General features: G+C 43.4%; 1 protein-coding gene across 1 annotated transcript; it reads right to left on the bottom strand.

Moving 5' to 3' along the window:
* Positions 1-1,997: 1,997 nt before the first annotated feature.
* Positions 1,998-21,361, bottom strand: gpn3 (GPN-loop GTPase 3). The gene is made up of 8 exons (XM_073065621.1): positions 21,224-21,361; positions 18,164-18,272; positions 16,081-16,248; positions 15,195-15,319; positions 13,946-14,061; positions 5,391-5,487; positions 4,324-4,452; positions 1,998-3,005 (listed from the first exon to the last, which is right to left on the bottom strand). Exons 1-8 carry the CDS (start codon positions 21,269-21,271, stop codon positions 2,937-2,939), a joined length of 861 nt encoding a protein of 286 aa, XP_072921722.1. The 5' UTR covers positions 21,272-21,361; the 3' UTR covers positions 1,998-2,936.
* Between the last annotated feature and the right edge of the window lie 1,234 nt (positions 21,362-22,595).

Raw genomic sequence — 22,595 nt, forward strand, 5'->3', positions numbered from 1 at the left:
GTAGTTCTATTTGTCCTCCAGTTCTAAAGTTCCATATCATAAATAACTTGGTTAAGAAAATTGCTGCAGGCATTTAGCTATCTCTTCTTGAATAAGGTAAGTCCCCTCCCTGGACAGTATCCAGCACTCAAATGGCAGAATATCGCAGCTCGTTAGGGTGAAGCCTTGTAATCACAACGATCTACCTCAATGCCTTTGGCATTTGCAGCTTCCTGTGACGGTGTGGGTTTCGTCTAGATGCCCCACTTTCCTCTCAGTCTGAGGGTGTGAGTTTAAAGGGAGGGATGGTACAAGGTGAATGTGGGAGAATAAACTTAGGGTAGGATTAATGAAATAAGCAATGTTTGATTATAGTCTGAAGGGCCTCTTTCCGTGCTGTATTTCACTAAGATTCCCACAATCATCACATCCCTCCAAAACAGGGGTTCCCAATCTGGAGTCCGTCAACCCCTGGGTTACTGGTAGGGGTCCAAGGTATAAAAAAGATTGGGAGCCCATAAGACATGGGAGCAGAATTAGGCCATTCAGCCAACTGAGGCTGCTCCGCCATTCCATCATGGCTGATCCCGAATCCCACTCAACCCCATACACCTGCCTTCTTGCCATATCCTTTGATGCCCTGACCAATCAGGAAACAATCAACTTCCACCTTAGATATACCCACAGACTTGGCCTCCACCGCAATCTGTGGCAGAGCATTCCACATATTCATTACTCTCTGGCTGAAAAAATTCCTCTTTGCCCCTATTCTAAAGGGTTGCCCCTCAATTTTGAGGCTGTGCCCTCTAGATTTGGATATCCCCACCACAGGAAACATCCACCCTATCTAGTTCTTTCAGCATTCAGAAGATTTCAATAAGATCCCCACACCCCAGTGTTCTTCTAAATTCCGGCGAGTACACACCCAAAGCCGCCAAATGCCCCAAATATGTTAACCCCTTCATTCCCGGAATCATCCTTGTGAACATCCTCTGGAGGTTCTAATCAGATATGGGGACCAAACTGTTGACCCCTGCTCTAAAGGTTATTTGTACTTAACAGGCCTGTTATTAGTTAACTTCATCGATTATTTGTGTTTACAGACCTCTCACCTTTTGCTGCATTCCCACAAAGGAATGTGGTTGCCTTCGGAACAAACTTACAGCTCCTTTGTACCCTAGAGCTATTTCATTGCTTACTTACCTGGTTCCACAGATCAATTAAGTCTTTCCACCTGCATTGTCATGAATATTGCCACCAAGACTGTACGATTTGTGACCTTGTCTTCAGAATACTCCAGTTAATGTTTTTATTTGTGCACCCATCTGGTCTGACCTGTTTAGGATAGGATCATTTGTTCTGCTATAGCACACTTTATATGAGTTGCAACAACATTCCAAGTGCAATTAAAATATTTTCTAAACATATTCCATGATCCCAGAGTATGCTTCATTTAACCAAAACAAAGATATCATTCTCGGTAAAGTGGGAGAAGAAAGGATAATACTGAGCTTATCCCCTGTAAACACAGAACTTCATCACCATCCTCACTGCTTCAGTCATTGCTTTTGAGTAAGCACACAAACCTTCATGGTTAATGATACAAAATAAACTTTATTGATAGAACATGGATGATAGACTGAAACAGACACTAAGAGTGCTGTTCAGTTTATAGTTCTACCTTTTGAACGCCCCAGTTCAGAAGAACCATGCTGCTTTATAAATTATATTTAACCATCATTAAAACTGTATCTCACAGATAAGGTGCTTCAAGGTACTTCCTTCAATCAAGCCAGGATTTCAGAAAATTACGTGGAGTAGCTAACAATAGTCTTTAGTCATATGTAAACACTATAAAAAAAATTCTAATTAAAAACATGCTCCAGCCTGTACCAAAATATGGAATTATGAATATTAATATCCCACAATTTTATAGTTGAAACAGAAATCATTTTTCTCACTTTACACTTACACCATAAATTCAGGTGTTGCTTTGTGCTAATATTTGCAACATGAAGTCTGAAAACAGAGAATTAAGTTTTTATTTCCATATAATACAAAAAAGAATCAAAATCCATCTTTGCTATGAATGTATTGTTAACATAGTAACGAGAAGGAAATCATCTTCAGTCTTTTGCCCCATTCATTTATGCTAGGCATGGTCTGTACTTCAATCCCACTTTATGAACTTTGCTCCATATTCCAAACCAATCTATTTAAAGTCAGGTTTTATATTACCTTTAAGTTAGAACTAAAAGTAAGAAACATCTGTTGGTTATTTCAATGTTATATAAACATTTGGTTGTAATCTTAATGTGATTAATTTTGCCCTTTTTTAAAGTTTCTGTGTGCAGGCATAATGAGTACTTTGTGTGAGACATCATACATCATACTGATCTCTGCTAAACCACATGACTAAAGCTACATATGGTGCAGTATTTGGCAGAAAGAATTCTGGAGCACACAAAATGAGATATATTAAGATAAAAACCATTGCTGTTCACTGTACAACTTCTGACAGGTCTCACTTTACAACATTTCAAAACGACATTCATAAAGTACCTGCAGAGATAAGCAATAATTTAATGTGAAAATATAAAGATTCTCTGCAACAATTTCAAGCAAACAAACTTTTAAGTCATGATCTTTTAAAACTGGTCTGTCGCTTGTCATTCCAAACATTTGTGAAAGTTATTAGTATCACAAAAGGAAGGGCACTCAGCAGTGGATAACTTACCAGCACATAATTATATCTAGCAGGTTCAAAAATCACTTTCAAATACAAATTGAAAGATTTGAATTAATCTTCACACAATAGTGCAAACAAGCTGAGTTCTCACACAAGGTTTTAAATTGTGTGTTATCGGGCATCTTTAGGAAGGCACAGCATTAATTATTTCCAGATAAAATGAACCTAATGTTTAACTGGGCCCAGATGCTTGATTAGATCCAGGAATTCAGTCAGCAGTCGCCCCTTGGAAAAACTGATGACTTGTGCTCGGTGCATCAAGCTCTTCATCTTGCTCCTGCAATAAAGGATTTATGACTGAATTATGCAAGTAAACCCTGAAAAACTTCATTCTTTATGCATTCTTTAGTCACTGAATGAGGCATTCTCTCATTACTTGTTACATATCACAAGGATTTTTTATTTGACATTCAATACCTTTTAGTTCTGAACTCTAAGGAAAACAAAGCACAGTACAAGAAAGTTCAGAGTCAGGATACTTGAAACAACAGTATTCAGTTACTGGTCTCCACATAGATGATGAGAGGCATTGATCGTGTGGATAGTCAGAGGCTTTGTCCCAGGGCTGAAATGCCTAATACGAGAAGGCACAGTTTTACGGTGCTTGGAAGTAGGTACAGAGCAGATGGCGGGGTAAGTTTTTTTTACTCAGAGTGGTGACTGCATGGAATGGGCTGCTGGCGATGGTGGTGGAGGCAGATAAGATAGGGTCTTTTAAGAGACTTCTGGACAGGAGCTTAGAAAAATAGAGGGCTATGGGCATAGGTAATTTCTAAAGTAAGTAAATGTTCAGCACAGCATTGTGGGCCGAAGGGCCTGTATTGTGCTGTAGGTTTTCTATGTTTCTATCTCACTTTAGATAGAATTTGAAAAGCATAAAAGAATGCGTTTGAACATTAATTGTTCTGTTCTCCCTTCTTTCCTGCAGGAAGTGGCTCATCCTGGAGCCTCACGGTTGTCAGAAACCCCATGACAACAGATCTCTAAGAACTCATTCTTTTATGTGAAATTGTGTACTCTTTTCAGTTATAGAAGATAAAGCACAATCCTACCACTGTCTAACGAATAGACTTGGCTTGAAAGCTACAGATTAGTTCACAAGTTAGCCAATCACAATAAATGATTTTTTGATGTGGTTGCAAAGGCAGGTATTCACATTAACCGAGGAATGCAATACATTTGATCACTTAAGTTGAGTTACCTACCAAGTCATTATGGAATGTCTGTGGCTCACATTGACTAGTCTGATGATGACTGAGTGATGGGCAATAATAAAGGACTTCCAGCGTCACCATTACTGGTGGCTCGGCAAGCAGTGCCAATTCAAAATGCTGGAGGAGTTCAGCAGGTCAGGCAGCATCTATGGAGGGGAATAAACAGTCGTTTTGGGCTGAGCCCTTCATCAGGACTGGAAAGGAAGGGGGCAGAAGCCAGAATAAGAGGTGAGGGGGTGAGAGTACAAGCTGGCAGGTGGAACCTAAAACCAGATGAGGAGAAGGAAGGCGTCTGGGGGTGGGGGGGATGGTGAAGTACAGAAACTCTTGAGTTTATTATGTCACTGGTGAAATCCCACATAGGAAAAGATTTGCACTCACCTTTGGTTCTTTGACTTCAAAGTCCTCTCCATACTGAATGGAAAAGTCAATGTGTTGCAAAACTATGGTAATACATTCTTCATCTGAACGGTCAAATGGCAAAAAACGAACCATGCTGTAGTCATCAACCTACACATATATTTAATAATTATAACTAAAATGATTTTAATATCAAATCCTCCAAATAGCTTATAAAATTCTGTATTCCCCCAATTTTACTACAAATAACAGGATTTAAGCCAATATTTATAACACTAAATATGCATACACAAAAACAATTTGAAAAGAATGCTTTAGAAATGTTGGAGGTTCATTAGCACTTTTGAGAAATAGTAGTTTAAAAATCAAATCTGATCGTCAAAATGTTCATATCAGAGTATTCCCTAAATATGTGTCACATATTTTAGGCACCGATGCAACATATTTTGGCTAAACATCTGGAGAAATAATGTTTTTTAAGGTTTAAAACTTCCTGAATCATAAACTTTCCTATTACTTGCAAAGAGTCAAAGTTCATTTATTATCAAAGTATGTATGCATTATACTATGAGATTTGTTTCTTAACAGGCAGCCATGAAACAAAGAAACCCAAAAGAACCCATATTAAAAAAACATTGTTGAACACCCAATGTGCTGAGAGAAAACAAACACACACCATGCCCGTATCAAAATAAAAGAACCCATGGAAAAATAACTATCGAACTGGGACCACAAAGACCACTTTGCGAGGATCCTCACTAAAACTGAGAATTCAGATGCTCTCTGGCCCATAAAATCAATGCTCATAATGATTATAAATTTGCATCTTTTGGATACTGTCCTTTCTGCCAGTAAAATCAGTTTCTGTTTACATTCTGTATCAAGCATTCCTTATTTTGAATATCAAATAACCTAATTTTCTGTATGAATATCAAACTCCATACCCAATAATCTTTCATAAGTAAATAAATTAAATGACTTGTGGAAAGACAGATGAATGTATATTGATATTTAATAATAACTGAATACTGGTATTGTTTTAAACAGACTGAAATAGAGCATTCTATTAATCAATCAAAAATACTTACCAATCCACAAATTGCTTTGGTGAGTTTCTTAAATTTCTTGCTTTTCCAAATATCAGAAGAGTCCTGCATCAGTGAATACATATCAGGGTCTAAATACCTTCACGAAAGGAATTAGAAGTTAGTATTATTGATTTTGTCAGAGAACAATGTCTGCAAATAACACACAACTGTATTGATATACAAATATTTTGCAAAGTGGATCTCCAAATGTTACTTCCTGTTATGCTGATAACTCAATACGATGGCATGAACGCAATTTAACAGAGGAAATATGAAATAGTTTACAGACTTTTAGGCATTTTCTTTCCAAATGCCTTTATGTTATCCAGTACAAAGCTGCACAGTAAGACAAAAATTGCACTAATCTCTATTAAAACAATATTCCAACATAATGAAGGGTGAATTTGCCTGTAAGCATTTAGCTGTCAGAGCAAGTGACACTTGACCTTAAAAGAAAGGCAAAATGACAAGTAGTTCACTCTATAAGACACAGAAGCAGATTTAGGCTGTTAGATACATGTGTTATGACTGAAGGAAAAAAAATGGCTCGTATCACTTACCACTTCAGTGCAAAGGTACGTCAAAAATCAAGCTTACAAAAATTAGCAAAAATAGAGAAAAGAAAACTGCCAATATTTACAAAAAGTTATCTACCAGAAAACACAATAGTTCTGTACTTGTACTTGACCAGTGTGAACTGCTGGTAACCCTGACCTCTCCTACTACGAGTGAAGAGCCCCGTTTATTAGGCACCAGGACATACCATCTTTAATTACCAAAGTTAACTTAAGACTACACATGAATTAAAATATGATGCACCCAACAAAGTGGCTACAACCATATTACAAAACAAATGGAAATATCTACCTGAAATACTGTATACAAACAACATATATCCATTTACACATCCCCAATGGGGATGGAACATTGTGAAGAGCGTGGTGGGAAAGGCACCATTCAGCAAATCCGGCGGATGATATTGAAGTGCGCAAGCTCGGTGCAACAATCACAGAATGACAAGGGTGTGAGAGACAGCGAGTGTGTGCGCGCGGGCGCACATCTCCCCCATCACATAGGCCACTTGGTCCATCGAGTAGGCCAGCAAAAAGGTAAAAATGTATATTCCAGGGACCAGAAAAAACCAATGGAAGGATGGAAACTGAACATTTCAGTCCAGCCAACATTACTCGCATGACAAATGCCAACAAAATACCCTCATCCTGAGCTGCCTAATATTACTGTAGAAGCATGTAAACTAATATAAATTGTGTCACTGTAGCGGTGTGCTACACGCAGTGCTAAAATAACGACACGGAGTCTGTAAACTGCAGTTAAAGAAGATTTTATTTGAACTTCACAGCCTTGCTTTAAAGCCTCCCTGATCCTGCCCTCCCCAGGCGCAGATGCTGTAGGGGGCACGTACTCACAGTCCCCCGCGGGCTTTTCCCTTTGTTGGTGAAGCAGACCTGGCGCCCTTTTGGGACTGGCCTTTGTGCCGGCGCGCTGGCTATTTGTGAGCCGGTTCGAGTGCGCTAGGGAGTGGGTTGCCACATAACCCCGCCCCCCCCAGAACCAGCGATACACTCCCCAATGTCCACAGTCTGGGCCGGACCCTGTTTGGGAGGTCTGCCCCTGCGCCGGTTTGAGTCGGTCCACCGTGAAAACCTCCTCTCTCCCCCCAACGTCCAGCACGAACGTGGACCCGTTGTTCCTGAGCACCGTAAACGGCCCCTCGTAGGGCCGTTGCAGCGGTGGCCGATGCCCGCCCCTTCGTACAAACACAAACTTACAGTTCTGCAGGTCTTTGGGTACGCAGGTCAGGTTCTGCCCATGCTGCGAAGTGGGTATGGGGGCCAGGTTGCAGAGCCTCTAGCGTAGTCTGCCCAGGACTGCTGCGGGTTCTGCCTCGTGCCCCCTTGGGGCTGGGATGAACTCCCCGGGGACGACCAGGGGTGTGCCGTACACCAACTCGGCCGACGAGGCGTGCAGATCGTCTTTGGGCGCCGTGCGGATGCCGAGTAGGACCCAGGGAAGCTCGTCCACCCAGTTAGCTCCTCTCAGGCGGGCCATGAGAGCCAACTTTAGGTGACGGTGGAAACGCTCCACCAGGCCGTTCGACTGTGGGTGGTAGGCAGTTGTGTGGTGCAGCTGTGTCCCCAAAAGGCTGGCCATAGCTGACCACAGGCTGGAGGTGAACTGGGCGCCTCTGTCGGAGGTAATGTGGGCCGGTACACCAAAACGGGACACCCAGGTGGCGATCAGTGCCCGGGCGCAAGATTCGGAGGTGGTGTCGGTGAGCGGGATTGCCTCTGGCCATCTTGTGAACCGGTCCACGATAGTCAGGAGGTGCAGCGCTCCGCGCGACACTGGCAGGGAGCCCACGATATCCACATGAATGTGGTCGAAACGCTGGTGGGTGGGGTGGAACTGCTGCGGCAGAGCTTTGGTGTGCCGCTGCACCTTGGCCGTCTGGCAGTGCATGCACGTTCTGGCCCATTCACTGACCTGCTTGCGGAGTCCGTGCCAAACGAACCTGTTGGAGACCATCCGGACAGTTGTCCTGATGGAGGGGTGCGCTAAGTTATGAATGGAGTCGAAAACGCGTCGCCGCCAAGGTGTCGGGACGACAGGACGGGGCTGGCCAGTGGCGACGTCACAGAGTAGGGTCCTCTCACCTGGGCCTACGGGGAGGTCCTGGAGCTGCAAACCGGAGACTGCGGTTCTGTAACTTGGGATCTCCTCGTCTGCCTGCTGCGCCTCTGCCAGCGCCTCAAAGTCTACCCCTTGGGAAAGGGCATGAATGTTAGGGCGAGAGAGCGCGTCCGCCACGACATTGTCCTTACCCGAGACGTGCCGGACATCCGTCGTGCATTCAGAGATGTAGGACAGATGGCGCTGCTGGTGGGACGACCAGGGATAGGACACCTTCGTGAACGTAAAGGTAAGCGGCTTGTGGTCCGTGAACGTGGTGAAGGGCCTACCTTCCAAGAAGTACCTGAAATGCCGGATTGCTAGGTATAGCGCCAACAGTTCCCGGTCGAAAGCACTGTATTTGAGCTCGGGTGGCCGCAGGTGTTTGCTGAAAAACGCCAGGGGTTGCCAGCGACCCGCGATGAGTTGCTCCAGTACCCCACTGACTGCCGTGTTAGATGCGTCCACTGTGAGGGCGGTAGGGACGTCCATTCTGGGGTGCAGTAGCATCGCGGCGTTTGCTAAGGCTTCTTTCGTTTTAATGAAAGCGGCGGCGGACTCCTCGTCCCAGGTAACATCCTTGCCCGGACCCGACATCAAGGCGAACAGGGGGTGCATGATTCGGGCAGCTGAAGGGAGGAAGCAGTGGTAGAAATTTACCATACCCACGAATTCCTGAAGGCCTTTGATTGTGGTGGGTCAGGGGAAATGGCGGACTGCGTCTACCTTAGCGGGCAGCGGTTGCCCCATCTTTAGTAATCCTGTGGCCCAGGAAGTCGATGGTGTCGAGCCCGAACTGGCATTTGGCCGGGTTGATTGTTAGACCGTATTCACTCAGTCGGGCATAGAGTTGACGGAGGTGGGACACATGCTCCTGACGACTGCTGCTTGCTATGAGGATGTCGTCCAAATAGATGAAAGCGAAGTCCAGGTCGCGTCCCACCGCGTCCATTAACCGCTGGAACGTCTATGCGGCATTCTTCAGGCCGAACGGCATGCGGAGGAACTCGAAAAGGCCGAATGGGGTGATGAATGCCGTTTTGGGGACGTCGTCCGGATGCATCAGGATTTGATGGTATCCCCGGACGAGGTCTACCTTGGAGAAGATCTGTGCGCCGTGCAGGTTTGCTGCAAAATCCTGAATGTGCGGCACAGGGTAGCAGTCCGGTGTTGTAGCCTCGTTCAGCCTGCGGTAGTCGCCGCATGGTCTCCAACCCCGTCGCTTTGGGTACCATGTGCAGGGGAGAGGCCCACGGGCTGTCGGACCGCCGTATAATCCCCAATTCCTCCATCCTCTTGAACTCCTCCGCCAGTCGGAGCTTGTCCAGGGGAAGCCTTCGAGCACAGGCGTGGAGGGGTGGTCCCTGGGTCAGGATGTGGTGCTATACGCCGTGTCAGGGCATGGCTGCCGTGAACTGCGGTGCCAGAACCGATGGGAAATCCGCCAGGACCCAGGTAAAGTCGTTGTCGGACAGCGTGATGGAGTCGAGGTGAGAGGCTGGCAACTGGGCTTCACCCAGGGAGAACGTCTGAAAAGTCTCGGCGTGGACCAGTCTCTGCCTCGGTAGGTCGACCAGCAGGCTGTGAGCCCGCAAAAAATCCGCACCCAGAAGCGGTTGGGCTACGTCGGCCAGTGTGAAGTCCCACTTGAACCGGTTGGAGCCGAACTGTAGCTGCACCGTACCGGTGCCGTAGGTCCTTACTGTGCTACCGTTTACGGCCCTCAGGGGGGGACCCGGTGCCCTGCTGCGGGTGTCGTAACTCATCGGAGGTAAGACGCTGATCTCAGCACCAGTGTCGACCAAAAAACGGCGTCCCGACTTCTTGTCCCACACATACAGGAGGCTATCCCGATGGCCAGCCGCCGTAGCCATCAGCAGCAGCTGGCCCTGGCGTTTCCCGGGAACTTGCAGGGCGGGCGACAGCGGCGGGCTTCTGCACCCCACCGCTGGTGATAGAAGCACCATTGTTCGTTGGTCTCCTCACTCCTGCCTCTGGGGTTAGCGGGCTCTGCAGCCGGGCCTGGTCTGGTCTGCTGCTGGGAGCATGGCCTGGTGATCTGTGCGACGGACGCCCCACTCACCTTCTTGGCGTTCCACAGCAAGTCCGCCCGGGCTGCCACCTTCCGGGGGTCGCTGAAATCCGCGTCGGACATGTCCTCGGGCAGCTGCTCCAGGAATGCCTGCTCAAACATGAGGCAGGGCTTGTGTCCGCCGGCCAGAGACAACATCTCATTCATTAAAGCCGATGGAGGCCTGTCTCCCAAGCCATCCAGGTGCAGTAAGCGAGCAGCTCGCTCGCGCCGTGAGAGTCCGAAAGTCCTTATGAGTAGGGCTTTGAAGTCCGCGTATTTGCCGTCCTCTGGGGGCGACTGTATGAACTCAACCTGGGCGGCTGTCTCCTGGTCGAGGGTGCTCACCACGTAATAGTAACATGTGTCCTCTGAGGTTATCTGCCGAACGTGGAATTGGGCTTCTGCTTGCTGGAACCATAGGTGAGGTCGCAGCGTCCAGAAGCTTGGCAGTTTCAACGAAACCGCATGAACAGATGTGGCGTCGTTCATCTCTGGTCCAAATATCGTTTGGACCATCGGGGTCACCAATTGTAGCGGTGTGCTACACGCAGCGCTAAAATAACGACACGGAGTCGGTAAACTGCAGTTAAAGAAGATTTTATTCGAACTTCACAGCCTTGCTTTAAAGCCTCCCTGACCCGCCCTCCCCGGGCGCAGATGCTGTAGGGAGCACGTACTCACAGTCCCCTGCGGGCTTTTCCCTTTGTTGGTGAAGCAGACCTGGCGCCCTTTTGGGACTGGCCTTTGTGCCGGCGCGCTGGCTATTTGTGAGCCGGTTCGAGTGCGCTAGGAAGTGGGTCGCCACATTACTACACTAATGCATGCTCCTGCATATGCCAAAGGGATAGTACTGCTAGGATTGGCCTGCTGTACAACTAAATCTTGAACACTGCTTATTTCCAATATATTGCATGACAGATTGCTTTAAACACAGAAGTTTGAAGTTGGAATTTTACATACATTATGATTTTCCTTTTCTTAGTAAATTTAAAATTCAATCCAGCAAGCCTTGAATATTTGGAAGATAATGTTGTAGATTTGCCTTACAGTTGGAAAAGAAAATTGTAGGCAAGGTGAGGACCGTATTTACTGTCCATCTCCAATTCCCAAATCATTTCAGATAGTGTCTAAGAAACAACTTCACACGGGGTAAGAAAAGTCATTTCCTTCTCTGAAGGACATAAGTGATTCACTTCTATTTTTATAATTAAAGGTATCTTGAGGAGTTCTAACTTATTATTTTAACCATGTCCTCTCTGAGCAGTTGTACCTTACTGACTTCAGAACATAGAAGAGTACAGCACAGGAAAAGGCCATTCGGCCCACAATGTTGTGCCAAACCTGCTAGAAGGCAAATCAAAAACCCCTAAACACTAATCTCATCATTTCCCTTATATCTATACGACTATTCAAACGTCTCTTAAGAGCCTCAAATGTACTTACCTCTACCACCATACCAGGCAGCACATTCCAGGCATCCACCACTCTGAGTTAGATATCCCTCATATCCCCCTTGAACCTACCCCTTCTCATCTTCAATGCATGCCCTCTGGTATTAGACAGTTCAACCTTGGGAAACAGATATTCCCTGTTTACTCTATCTATACCTCTTATAAACCTCTATCAGATCTCCCCTCAGCCTGCAACACTCCAGAGAAAACAATCCCAGGCTGTATAGCCTCTCGTGATAGCACATCCCCTCTAAACCAGGCAGAATCCTGCTGAACCTCTCCTGCACCCTCTCCAAAATCTCAACATCTCTCCCATAGTGGGACGACCAGAACTGTATGCCATACTCCAGATGTGGCCTAACCAGAGTTTTATAAAGTTGCAACATAGCCTCCTGACATTTGAACCCAATGCCTCAACTAATGAAAGCAATTCCATAAGCCTTCTTAACCACCTTATCGACCTGTGTAGTGACTTTCAAGGAGCTATGAACTTGGATCCCAAGATCTCTATGGTCAGCAACACTGTTAAGGACCTTTCCCTTAACAGTGTACTGTCTCCTCGTATTGCCCTGAGATGCAACACCTCACATTTATCAGAGTTAAACTCCATCTGCCATTCCTCAGCCCATATCTGCAGCTGGTCTATATTGCACTGTATTTTTTGCCAGTCTTCTACACCATCCACAACTCTACCAATCTTAGTATCATTTGCAAATTTACTAAAGCACTCTTCTACATTTTCATCCAGCTCATTTATATACATTACGAACAGCAAAGGTCCCAGCACAGATCCCTGTGGAAGTCCACTAATTCAGATTCAGTTTATTGTCATTTAGAAACCACAAATGCAATACAGTTAAAAAATGAGACAATACTCCCCCAGAATGATATCACAAAAGCATTTGACAAAACAGACTACACCAGAAAATCCACATAACGTTTGGCAATCCCCAATCCCCGAAGAGTTTGGCAATCCCAGAGTTCAGAGAGGCTGCTGCGTATTAATATCGCGCTACCGTCTTAACGCGTTCCCTGGAAAGGAGCTCCAAATCCACCAGACAAAAACAAGACCAAAAACTAAAGCTACAAGACCTGCACAAAACCACATAATTACAACATATAGTTACAACAGTGCAAACAATAGCATAATTGATTTAAAAAAAAGACCATGGGCACAGTAAAAATAGTCCAAAGATGTTAAAAGACTATAAGTTCAAAAGAAATCACCACACAGTTTCCACAAGTCCCCAGGGTTTCGACAGACTCGCCATCCCATGCCGGCGGTACAAGGGAATACCCCCGCTATGGACTTCCACGACGCCACCCGACTCAGCCTCGCAGACTCAGCACACACCGAAAGCGACCTGACCGCAGCGGACTCCGAGTCCATTGAACCTCCGAGTCAACAACCATCCCCTCCGGCACAGCTTCTCCGAGCACCATCCTCTGCCGAGCATATTAAGACGGCCCCACCAACGGCCATTGGCAACGCAACCCCAAGGACTGGGGGCCTGTTCTTCCCAGCAGAGTCCCGGACCTCACAGCAGCAGCAGCATCGAAGAAGGTCTTCCTTGAATTTCCCGATGTTCCTCCGTGTTCCCACGTCCGATTTCAATCGATTATGATTGCGCACGGCACCCCACTTCACAAATAACAGATAATCAGTTCTGGAGTGGCCGCTGCAAGCTGTGTCGCGCCGCCATCTTAGATGAATATGACAGACCTCCAGCTCGAATAACTACCCTCTGTCTTCTACACGTAAGCCAGTTCTGAATCCAAACAGCTAAGCTCTCCCATCATTTTATGGCTACACCAACACATTCAGAAGCATCATCAAATCTTTTCAAATATGTATTGAACTGTTCCGGTCACGTCCATTTCTTTACTTGTACAGTACTGAAAGAGTCCAGAGTATAGTTACTTCCAGGCCTTTTTTCAAGTCTCTGTACATGCTTAATTCCAATTATACTTCAGATCTGGTTGACAGGTAGGAATCTTTAACGGTCTGTGGGCCTGAGTAAATGTTCCCAGTAGCTACTTCCGTGCAACTCCACCATGGACAATCCCAAGCCTGGCTGCGGAAAGAAGAGGATTGGTCAGGGCGCTAGCAACCCCTGTCCCATAAAAAAAGTGCTACAGAAACACCAAAAGAAGCTCTAAAGACCTCGAGGACTCTGGCAAGCTGCTGGCGGTAGCCTATGCTCTTGTAGGGGTGACAGGCTAAGTAAGTAATTCATCTAAGTACATGAGAAAATCTGCAGACACTGGAAGTCCAAAGCGACACACACAAAATGCTGGAGGAACTCAGCAGGTCAGGCATGAAATAAGGTTTCACTTACCTTTCAATTTCTTTCTTTGCTTTCTTGTTAAGTAAATCCATTTTTGTCATGATGTTGACTTGCGGAATTTCCAGAGAGACCATGGCGCTGAGAGCTGCCATTACTCCTGACACAAACTAAGAGAATTATGATGTTACATATTTCATATTTTGCAGTATAAGACAGAATTAAGCCATTCATATAGAACATTCAAATATACAGAATTGAAGTTTGCTGATGGAAAGATTTGGACGAACATAAAATCACAGATTTTATTTGTGGTCTGTCCATCTCAGCTGGCACAATGAGTCAGTAGCTACATCTTCTTTTGTGCTAATGGCACCTATCAGGAGGGTGAATTACCGTCACCTACTGTAGTGGAGTATGAAATGAGCCATGACGAGAATCAGATTCCTCCCAAACCTGTTTTATTTACAAAGTTCCCCAGGTCCCTACATGACTTAACTGTCTCTGCCTCAGGTGCCAGAATATCTTGCAAACTAGGCACCCTCGGTCTGCCCAATAATTGTCTCAACAGCTTCCTACGTTCCAACAAATATCTGTGGCACACCGTGATCACATGTCCTTACAAAAATACCACCACCCGTTCCCATGCTTACCAACAAGTGCCAAAGTGGAGTGCAAACCCGTATGTCCAAACCACAGCCTTGCTGACCACACGCCCTTCCCAAAAGCAACCCTCCCCTTGGAACCGATGGAAACAAATTGTAATACCACCTCCCTGTCGCACCCCTATCCCACACTTTCTGCCATTTCCCAATTCCAGCCAACCAAATACAAGATTTCATACTTTCCCATAGCAACTATAATATCTACCGCCGACTTTTAAGTGCCTGCTCTGATATAACATCTGCCTTTTCATTACCCGATACACCAAATCAGTAATAAATGACCCCAACGTTTCAAATCTAAAGTGAGAAAAAAAAACTTTGGTAACTGATCTCATGAAAAGCCCAGCCAAATTAACTAGTAGGGACCCTGTATCAGACAAAACTATACCTCCTTAGTCAAATAGCCAAATTGTATTCATGATCTAATCCTTAAATGAATTGTTCTCCATTTTGTCAAAAACTTTAGATTAAACTACATGTAAAGAAAGGAAAATAAAACTGGGATCAAAGTATATTGCACTTTATTCTTTCACATGTCACTCACCTTAATAAAAATCTGCATATCTGATAACATGAGTTTCTAATAAGGCAGTAGCATCAATCTCAAATTTTGAATTCCATAAAATAGAGGCAATTACCTTAAATGACTCCACCATAAATTGAGAATCAACAAGAAATACACCACAAACACGAAATTCCCACTGCTGTAACTGTTCGACAAGCTGCTTCATTATTGGCAGGTGTGTATATAGCTCAATCTGTCCTGTAAATAAAATAAAGACACATTAGTGTAGACCCCAACAATCAAATCATAATGGGCTCTGTTACAAAGTGAGTCTGGAAATGCAACACCTGAGCGGTGATGAAGTATGAAGCTCAAATCACGGTCAATTTACGACAGACACAGATGCTGCCTCCCCAACAGCCTCCAAATTGATTGGCATTATGGGCAATTCAGTGAGTGACCTCTCCCAGGCCAACATCAAGGCTCTGATTATGCTCATATGGGCAGGCCACATTAAACTGCAGACTTCCAAACCCAAGATTAACTACTCCAAGCTCCCACATCATTAACATTTCCCTGAGGGCAGAGAATACACTTCAAAGGCTCTTTGAAGAAATATGACATCCTGATGGAATCATGGTAATTCCAGCAACGAGACTGTTCAAACCGACAGAAAACCATCGAAGGTACTGAGCAGTTCAGGTTTCTTCAAAGGAAGTAAGAGGGTGTGCAACAATCGAAATAACCAATATTTTCACACCATCAAAATATCTACCTTGTTATTCCTCTGTTTTGCACAATTTTTATGTAATTCATAGATTCTTACTGTCTTTGTATGTCTTTGCACTATACTGGTGCCAGAAAACAAATAAATTCACGTTACATGTCAGTGAGAGTAAATCTGATTCTGCTTCTTTGGTGATGGTTGTTACCTCAGAACCAAGTCAACCTCAACCTTAAAGCTCCACCCAAAGTAATTCCTAGACCACTGGAGAAAATAAATGTAAATTACTGCCTACCTGGACAATCGAATAGTATATAATCATCTTCCACGTGTCCAAGGCAATCTGCCAACCAATCAAAGTTGTTGGCAAAGTATTCCATGCAGAAAATGAGTCCACCGTTTGGGCCAAACCTTAATGTGTCATCCTCCATCACATCTTCCACTTGGATGAGCTCCCGGATATCTGCATCCATTAACAGTAGAAAGATTAATGCATGGTGATATTTTAATTTCAAAGAAACTGGGCATTGCATCAAAATAATGATTTCTAAACAAGCACAATTCAACAAATTGTATAATAATGTTGAAAGTAAAATTTTAAACAACTAGGTTTTAATTTTCTTTCGTAAAAAACAATCGTTATGACTATGAAATAAATGTCATAGAATCAAAATTGAATATTTTAATTTGGACCTTTCAGGAATGTTAAGAATATTGATAAAAAATTGCTAGGGAATTTACTCAACATTAAAGGAGCACAATGTCAAAATATTGAAGAAAGTCATCAGATTTTTCGATGGATATTGTCTTGGACTTAAGAGTAAGCCGCCACAAAATGAAATTTAAAGTATTAACACCTTGCAGAAGGACCAGCTAAATTTCTCAGAAGAGAAAGGGATTGGGAGATATCATGCCTAAGTGGAATTATATTTACCTTTTTTCTGAGTACTATGATAAGATTTCCTTTTAAACATTATTCCAAAGACTTTCTTATTGCATAACATATTTTGATACATTTCAATAAATTATTGTGAGTTTTTACCATTAAGGTATAATTGTTTGCATAAGACTGTGATGAATATTCACTGTCCAATGGCAACAAGGGTGTGGGGGCTTTCTTTCTAAACACTAGCAGCTGACACTTCTAATGGTCAGCGTTATTTTTGAGTAAGTTAAACTTCCAACCAATATTCCTTTACCTTCTGGTCATAAGCAGGGGTCAAGTCTTCAGTTCTTAATTTAAATAGCAAGCGATAATAGGTTTCAATTTAAAAGGACAGCTTTGCAAACAAGCACCATCTATATAGCACAGGATGCTGGCTCAGAGCATCGGGCTTACTACTCAAGAGATTGCAGTATAAGACAAAGATGTTATTATGTTAATTGGGCTTGTATCAAACCAGACAATGCTGGCTAAGTTATTTAGTTCAAGGAAACTAGCAGACCAAATTGATAATATCACTCAGCATATCAAAAGGCTGATCTGTTAATAGTTGGAAGGTTTGTGTACTCAGGAAATCAGCTTTGCAGCATTAATTATGGGTACCTGGGAACTCTGTCTTCAGATACTTTTAAACCACCTGTGTGAAAATGTATCTGAAAAAACAAAGTATGAAGTCACCCAAGTGATAGAGAAATAGAGAGAGCAGTCCAGGCTTGTTAGGAATGGTTCAGTAACATCATGAATAACAGAAAGCTGGGGGCAAGGAGGACTAGAATTCATTCCACTGTCTTTGATTCCCGTGACGGATGAATTGGTCGCCTGCAGCCCATTGTACCTGTGTTTTGGAAATCCTTTGTGTTTTTACAAATGGTTTGTAATTTAGAAAGCATCTGTAAGATAGAAATCCTCTATGTTCCAAATTTGTTTCAATAATGTTTTCACTGAAAGTACACAAACTGTGTAAATGAACACAAGAGATTCTGCAGATGCTGGAAATCCTGAGCAACACACACAAAATGCTGGAGGAACTCAGCAGGTCAGGCTGATCAGGAAATGAATAAACAGTCGACACTTTGGGCTGACACTTCTTCAGGACTTAATGAATGATGTTGTTAATTAAAAGCATTTCCTCTTTGGTAGCATGGGGGTTCAAAAAGTGAGTACTGGCAGCTAAGCTCACCATGGAAGATAAACAGGGAAGTGAACTAGATTTTGAACTTTGAGTAGTTACAGTACAACCTCCCTTTAGTGAGGGTACCTGCAGTTATCTATATCAGGTATGGTTTAAGGTCTTTGAGCTTAGAACTTCGCTGTCACTAACACAACACCATCACAAGGTTATATTAGTTGCTTAATGCACAATGATTAAGTACATTTGTAAATCTCATATGTTTTTAAATGATCATTTTAAAGGTATTTTGCTAAGTCAACTTACCTGCTAAGACAGGATAGTCAAAGTATTCAGCAGCAGGGTCAAGGTTTACCACTTGTACTGATCGATTCAACACCTCACAGTGCTGCTGCATAGTAGAACAGTAAGTGCTCTGAAATTAAAAACAACTTTTACACACCTCATGGTAAATACATCAATTAAATAACATAGAATTCTCAAAGAGACTGCAGGTGCTGTGGGGCAGAAACGTAAGATTGCTGAAAGATGTCAGCAGTCTGGTTGTATCTGTGGGTGGGGAAGGAATTGTTGACCTTTTCAGTTTGAAACCCTGAATCAGAATAGGTGCTGCATCTGTATCCAAAATGTTGACAATTCCTTTCCCCACACAAACTCTGCTTGACCAGGTCTTTTTTGCATTAAATTTTTCTACTTCTTGTCACATATGACTTGAAATTTCCAATATTCTGAAGGATTATTTCAGAAACGTACCACATCAAAACCCATTGATATACAATCCAAAAGTATACATTCAGTTTAAACATAAACTCATGTTAATTTTATTTTATAGGATTATTTTCCCATGACTATATAATCGCTGTTGCAACCTATCATACAATACTGCAAAGAAAATACAGCTGAAAGAAAAAGTTTGTGGACCCTTTGCAATGACCTGGTTTTCTGCATTAATTACTCATAAAATGTAGTCTGATTTTCATCCAAGTCACAAAAACAAACACAATCTGCCTAACGAAATAACACATAAGCAATTGTACTACTTCTTGTCAATACTGAGTACTCCTAATCATGGTCCGGGTTCTCTGAACCTCTGGGGTAACGCCTTCTACAAAAGCTATTTGGAGTCAGGTGTTCCAATCAGTGAGATGATACTAGAGGTGTGGGTCGTAGAGGCGCCCTGCCCTATATTTAAAAAAAAGACACACAAAGTCAGGTTACTGACAGAGCCTGTTCTTCTTGAGAAAGATCTGTTTATGCCACAACTTTCAGAGGACCTTACAAGAATTGTAGATGTGCACGAAGCTGGAAAAAGGCTACAAAAGCATTTCTAAACTCCTGAGTGTTTATCAGTCCACAGTAGCAGAAACTGTCTACAAATGGAGGAAACTCTACTGTTATTATTCTCACTAGGAGTGGGCATCCTGCAAAGATCACACCAAGAGCACACCGTGCAAGGAAGTAACAAAGAACCCAAGGGTAACAACAAAAGATCTGCAGAAATCTCTGAACTTGCTAAAGTCCCTGTTTGTGTGTCAACTATAAGAAAAACACTGAACAAGAATAGTGTTCATGGAAGGACACCATGGTGGAAACCACAGCTCTCCAAAAAAAAAACAATGCTGCACTTCTCAAGCTTGCAGAAGTCTACCTGGATGTTCCAGAACGCTTCTGGGACAATGTTCTGTGGACAGCTGAGACAACAGTTGAACTTTTTGGCAAAAATACACACTATGTTTGGAGGAAAAAGAGCACTGCACACCAACACCTCATCCCAACTGTGAAGCATAGCGGAAGGAGCATCATGGTTTGTGGCTGCTTTGCTGCCTCAGGGTCTGGACAGCTTGCAATTATTGACGGAACAATGAATTCAAAATTGTATCAAGGCACTTTTACAGGAGAATATCAGGATAGTGGTCTGTTAGCTGAAGCTTAATAGAAGTTGGATGGTGCAACAAGACAACGATCTAAAACACAAGAATAAATCAACAACAGCATAGTTTAAAAAGAAAATTTGTGTTTTGGAATGGCCAAGTCAGAGTCCAGACCTTAACCCAATTGAGATGCTGCTGTATGACTTCACGCAAGGCATCCCAGAAATATTGATGAACTGAAACAGTTCTGTATGGAGGAATGGTCTAAAATTCCTCCTCACCATTCCGATCAGCAGCCACAGGAAACATTCGGTTGACGTTTTTGCTGCCAAAGGAGGTTCTACCAGTTATTAAGTACAAAGGCTGTGAATGTTTAAACAAGGTATTCAATAAAGACATAAAAAGTAGAATTGTTCGTGCATTGTTTAGTCAGATTGTGATTGTCTATTATTGTGACTTAGATGAAGAACAGACCACAGCTTTTGAGTAATTAATGCAGAAAAGCAGCTAATTGCAAAAGGTTCACAAACTTGCAAACTGTACATCAACAAATGTAGTCTAATGGTTAGCACAGAGCTTTACAGTACAGGCGACCTGGGTTCAATTCCCACTGGTACCTATAAGGGGTTTGTACGGTCTCCCTGTGACCACAGGGATTTCCTCCCACAGCCCAAAGACGTGCCAGTTGGTATGTCAATTGGTCATTGTAAATTCTCCCATGATCAAGTTGGGATTAAATCAGGGGATTGCTGGGCGGCAGGCTTGAAGGGCCTATTCCATGTTGTATCTCAACAAATAAATAAATGCCTGTTGTAACTCAAAGTACTACAAAATGATTTTTATCAAGTATTTCAGCTTAAGCAGCAAAAAAATGAAATCTACATTAAGATGTCAAAACTTTTGTACAAAAAAGTATTTTTGGAAGGCTACTGTAAAAACAGCAACGAAATGTTGTCCATGAGCTGAATCTTTTGTTACTATTGATCTATAGAGTGGACCAGGAATAAATGAAAATTAGGAAGTGGTTTTAGGTTCCCTGTTAATAAAAAGATGAGTGTTTTTTTTTAAATTATAGGGGATCTAAATAGAAGATTGCTGTTTGATTCCCTAAGGAATTAAATGAATCACCAATATAAGTTAACTGAAAGGTTAAAATACATTTCTTAATGGCGTTATGAAACACGAAATGCTTTGCTGAAGAGTTTGGGTCAAGGACCTTTATTTGCACCTTCGCTGCATAAATGCTACAGTCTGAAGCCTCGAGGAATTATCTGCATCTCAAACATCATTCAATCCACAACAGAATAACTGAAAAAAAGTAACAGGTTTGTTTTGTACTGGGTTTGTAGTACTTAAACAAAAGCACGAGGGAAGGTCCAGTTCACAGCGGCAGCGAATCCAGGCCCAACTCCTCCACTCAACTTTGGTGAGCTGCGTGTTTTAAATAACCATTCTCCACTAAAGTGCGCAATTTGCCGCCAGAGTCGGTAAGTACCTTTCCACTGCCGGCGGGCCCCATCACGAGCTGGGCGTATCGAGGCATCCCGAGCCGTTTAGCGGGGGCAGCCGCTTCGCCGTCCGGAGCTCCTACCTCCGATGGCACGCCATGACTTCCAGCTACGGAAGCCGCCTTGTGGTGACAGCAACACAAGCGCGCATTTCGCAATATTCGCTGCCAGGAGCAGCGCCCGGCGTTATCGCAAATCGCCCTCAACACCCACAGTTTTAACAAATCAGAACAATTTGCCAAACTTTTGAGGTCAGTGAACTTTCCTTAAGGTTTTTTTCCGAACAAAATTAACGCAATGTATGATTCCGTGTCCCTGGAGCCCAGCCGCCAATGGAAGGACAACCTCCATTCTCCGGTGTAGCCAGCGATGGTCCTGCTGGTGGACGACCTGGTCAGTCAGAACTGGTTCTTCCTGGAGTTTGTCCGCAGTGCATTTGCATCTCCCCCGGGTCAATTAGTTGGCATTAGCTCCAAAAATGTGTCAACCACTAATTTGTTCGCCACCCTAGCAAAGGCGTTCTCCTCATTCACTCCATTTAATCAGGCCCATTTCCTCATGAAAATTTACCTTTTCCCTCAGATGCTGCATGACTTTCTAAGTCTTACCAGCACTTTTTAATTTGGAATGAGGAGACATATTTTGTATTATACATAAAAAACGTAAAATTGCCAATGCCTGGACTCCATATCAACTGCCTAAATAGCTTTCTGTAATATACCCTTCACATTCCACAAATGCTAACTGCATTTCATTTGGCTTTGTATCTGTAGTCGGCACAATGACAATAAAGTTGAATCTAATCTAATCTAATTCCTCATAATACCTTATAGCCGAAAGTAAATGTATTATCAAAGTACATACATATATGTCACCATAGATTCATTTTCTTGTGGGCGTATTCACTGAATCTGATAACCATAATAGAATCAATCAAAGCCCATCCCAACAGTGTGGACAAGCAGGATAGTTATAAATTATCCTTCTACATTCAGAGATTCAAAGTACATGTGTTATCAAAGTATGGTATGCAGTATGGAACCATGAGATTTGTCTTCCCCACAGACAGACATGGAACAAGGAAAGGAGACATTGGAACTCCTTCAAAGGAAAACATCAAACGCCCAAACGTGCAAAAATATAATAAACTACGCCAACGGGAAAAAAAAGAGTGAAAAACAAAGAATGTAGAACACCAAACCACAAATCATTGAACCATTGACTTGTTCCTCCCATGTCTCAGTTGGAGTATCAGATGGCAACTTGGCCGTTTCTTTAGCATTTGTCTGTTCTACGAGGCCGAGTTGCTAGCTCGGCGCCCAAACAGGAGGTCCCGCTTCGTCGAGCACCTTCACTCCG

This window comes from Hemitrygon akajei, chromosome 14, assembly GCF_048418815.1.
Source record: "Hemitrygon akajei chromosome 14, sHemAka1.3, whole genome shotgun sequence".
Taxonomy (NCBI): Eukaryota; Metazoa; Chordata; class Chondrichthyes; order Myliobatiformes; family Dasyatidae; genus Hemitrygon; species Hemitrygon akajei.